Genomic DNA, 3,696 nt, shown 5'->3' with positions numbered 1-3,696 from the left:
GACCTGACCCCAAAAATAAAATTATGAGATATAAACACGGGCCAGACCACAGCTGATGAATAGCAGGAAGGGTAAAAGGTGCTGCTTAGTGAGTGTTAAGACCTTGTTCCCCAGCAGGAATAAGGTTTGCTGAGGTTTATTTAGACCTGTCACTGTGTCCGAATTACACATTTACGTGTCCCTCCCTTGGCTTGCAGTACTCCATTCAGAGAAGCGCGTTTGACCGCTGTGCCAGCGCAGCCCAGGCTCGCGGCACCTCCGTTGCAAGTGCTCCAAACCTTACCTTCCTGGTACGGCAGCTTCTGTTCTTTTATAAACAAAGTGAAGACTCAAAGCGCCTGGTGAGTGCTCCCTCAGATTTTACTTGTCTTCTGTTTTTAGAAGACGCTGGGGGGAGGGGGACGAGGGAGAGAGCTGAGGGGAGGGTGACAAGTTAGACTGTAGCCCTCTGCCCATCACCTGGACAATAAAGTTTACAAACAAGAAGAAGAAGCTGACCGGCCCCTCCCTTTAAGTGTTTGTGAGCATTTCCTTTTCCTCAGCCAGCTGCAGTAGGCCACCTCTGGGCTGGTGTGTTTTCTTTCATCTTAAAAGTGAGGTTTTCATTTTCTTTTTCCTTTTTCTTTCTTCTTTTTCTTTTTTTGTCCTGGGGCTTGAACTCGGGACCTGGGCGCTGTTGCTGTCCCTGAGCTTCTTTTGCTCAAGGCTTATACTGTACCACTTGAGCCACAGAAGCTACTTCCAGCTTTTTCTGTTTATGTGGTGCTGAGGAATCGAACCCAGGGCCTCATGCATGCGAGGCAAGCGCTCTACCACTGAGCCACCTTCCCAGCCTTCATTTTCTTTATTATGGAAAATTCCAACTGTTTAAAAAAGAGTGCAGGCCAAGTGCTGCAGGTGGCTCCTGCTGATCCTCCTGTAGGAGGCCAAGATGGGAAGGATCTCACTTGGAAGCCAGACCAGGTAGAAAAGTCTGAGTGACCATTAGTCCAGTTAACCAGCGAAGTCTGGACAAGTAGACTGGTGGAGGGCTCATTGTGAGCAAGATACCCAGGCAAGAGTGCAAATCTCTTGAGTTCAGGCCACAGTACTAGCACACAAAAAGCTTAAGTGAGCTGGCGCCTGTGGCTTAAGCCTGTCATCCTAGCTTCTCAGCAGGCTGAGATCTGAGGATCGCAGTTCAAAGCCAGCCTGGGCAGAAAAGTTCCTGTGAGACTCCTATCTCCAGTTCACTTAAAAATCAGAAGTGGCTCAAGTGGTAGAGCTCTAGCCTTGAGCACAGAGAGGCTCAGGGACAACACCCAAGCCCTGAGTTCAAGTCCTACAACCAACCAAAAAAAAGCTAAAGTGTGTGGTCCAATCCTTCCCTTGTGCACTTGGCAGTCTGCGGTCAGCCAGCACCATGTTCTTCTGCAAGCAGCCCCCGCAGCTTTTAGATTGCTGAGAGCTTCATCCAAATATTACTTCAGTATCATTCTCCAAGCAGTGGGTCTCTTAACATCTGACACGCATTTCTCTACAAATTTCATAGGCTTTTATCGTATTAGTGGAGCAGCCATGACCGTTAGTGGTGGCAGACACACATTAAACTTGAACACAGGGCTCTTGCTAGCTCTAATAGTTAGCCTCACCTCCCGTCAACAGTTTTGTTATTAATTGGAGATGCAGTCTCTTAGACTTTTCTGTCCAGGCTTGCTTTGAACTGAGATTTCAACCTCTTGAGTTGCTAGGATTACAAGCCTGGGCTACTGGTGCCTGGCTTGATGATAATAATAATAATAATATATATATATATATATATATATATTTTGCCAGTCCTGAGGCTTGAACTCGGGGCCTGACTGATGTCCCTGAGCTTCTTTTGTTCAGGGCTAGTGCTCTGCCTCTTGAGCCACAGTACCACTTCAGCCTTTTCTGTGTATATGGTACTGAGGAATCGAGCCCAGGGCCTCATGCATGCTAGCCAAGCACACTACCACTTCCCAGCCCGGTAATAGTTCTTTGTAACATGTAGTTTGTAAGCTGGGCACTGGTGCCCCCACCCACAGCGCTGGGTACGCTCCAGATATTCCCAATGCCAGCCTAAGTAGAAAAGCCCATTAGACTCCATATCCAAAACAAGAGATGGACGGGGGGGGGGGGGGTACCAGCGGAGCAAGCAAGCAGAGCCAGCCAGAGGCTGAGTTTACACCTTTTCCTTGAAAACAGAAGCTTGTTAATCCTTTTTTTCCAATCATGAGACTAGTGTGTAATTGTTAGATGAATTACATATTTGTAGATATATTTTTTGATAGACAAAAAGGGTAGAGAGGAAATCTTCCTGGCTACAAGCCATGCCCAGTAGAATAGTCTGCCGCACAGTCTGCGCAGAGGACAGAGGGTCGCTTTACTGCTGTCCAGTCCTACAGCTAAGCCCTGCTAGACTGGGATTTGGGAAGGGCTTTCTGAGACTGGAGCTGATCTAGAAGCACAGCCAATTCGTTTCCCCTCCGTTCAGCCCATGGACAGCTCTTTCTAGGTTTCCTGTTTGAAATTCAGAAGAGAGCCGGGTGCTGGTGGCTCACGCCTGTAATCCTAGCTACTCAGGAGGCTGAGATCTGAGGATCGCGGTTCAAAGCCAGCCCGGGCAGGAGAGACCGTGAAACTCCTATCTCCAATAAACCACCAGAAAACCGGAAGTGGTGCTATAGCTCAAGTGGTAGAGCGCTCTCCTTGAGCTGAAGAGCTGAGGGACAGCGCCCAGGCCCAGAGTTCAAGCCCCACGACCGACAAAAAAAAAAAAAAAAAGAAATTCAGAAGAGAAAGAATTAGAAAGGCACAACAGCAAGCTGTCTCTGTCTTCGTGCCTTCTAACATTGCGAGTGAAAGGTTTTTTATCCAAGAGCCGAAGCGTGCCGGTGCTGTGGGCGTCTTTGAAGCACCGATCTCAGTGTACAAGGTCTAGACTTGAATCTGATTTCTAAATTGGAGTTTAGACTTGCTTCAGAAAATGGCAGTGAAAAGTTGGGAGGTAAATGTGTACTTTGGCTCTAGGCCTTAGGCACCTAAAAAGCAAAAGTGTTCACATGCAAATTCTGAAATTTTAAGTACAGCATCTTAAATTTTAAGTAGATTCATTTAAGAAAAGTACGATAACGGTGGTTCAAAGCCAGCTTAGGCAGACAAATGCAAGTTCCATGTCTTTGATTAACCAGCAGAAAGCTAGAAGTAGAGGTGTTGTGGCTCAAGTGTCAGTCTTGGAGCATGAGGCCTTGAGCTCAAGTCCTTACAGTACTGGCACAGAAGAAAAGAAAGAAAAATGAACTCTATTCAGTTGGCTAACAAATGCAGAAGGGCTGGGAAGGTGGCTCAGTGGTAGAGCGCTTGCCTTGCATGCCTGAGGCCCTGGGTTCGATTCCTCAGCACCACATAAGAAAACCAGAAATGGCGCTGTGGCTCAAGTGGTAGAGCGCTAGCCTTGAGCAAAAAGAAAAGCTCAATATCAGTGCTCATGCCCTGAATTCAAGCCCCAGGACTGGTGTGCGCGCACCGCGCACACACACACACACACACACACACACAAATTAGAAGTCTGTACTAAAGGTTGGACCAGTTTGGGGAGAGAGGCGTGTCTTTTAGTATTTTTCCTTTATTTGTTTCAAAATTTTCCCTTTATTCATTTCTTTCTACAAAGTATGTTATCCAAAAATTTTGCTT

At 47.1% G+C, this 3,696-nt stretch overlaps 1 protein-coding gene across 1 annotated transcript in view; it reads left to right on the top strand.

Annotated features, from left to right (window-relative positions):
* Ube3c (ubiquitin protein ligase E3C) overlaps window positions 1-3,696 on the top strand; it is a 139,420-nt gene that overhangs the window by 61,114 nt on the left and 74,610 nt on the right. Inside the window, exon 5 of the mRNA XM_013027202.1 lies at window positions 198-341. Coding sequence (XP_012882656.1) covers window positions 198-341 — 144 coding nt within the window. The remainder of the gene's footprint in view (window positions 1-197; window positions 342-3,696) is intronic.

This window comes from Dipodomys ordii, unplaced genomic scaffold (assembly GCF_000151885.1).
Source record: "Dipodomys ordii isolate 6190 unplaced genomic scaffold, Dord_2.0 Scaffold101, whole genome shotgun sequence".
Lineage (NCBI taxonomy): Eukaryota > Metazoa > Chordata > Mammalia > Rodentia > Heteromyidae > Dipodomys > Dipodomys ordii.
Note: the sequence above shows the minus strand (reverse complement) of the source record. Positions and strands in the feature narration are given on the sequence as shown.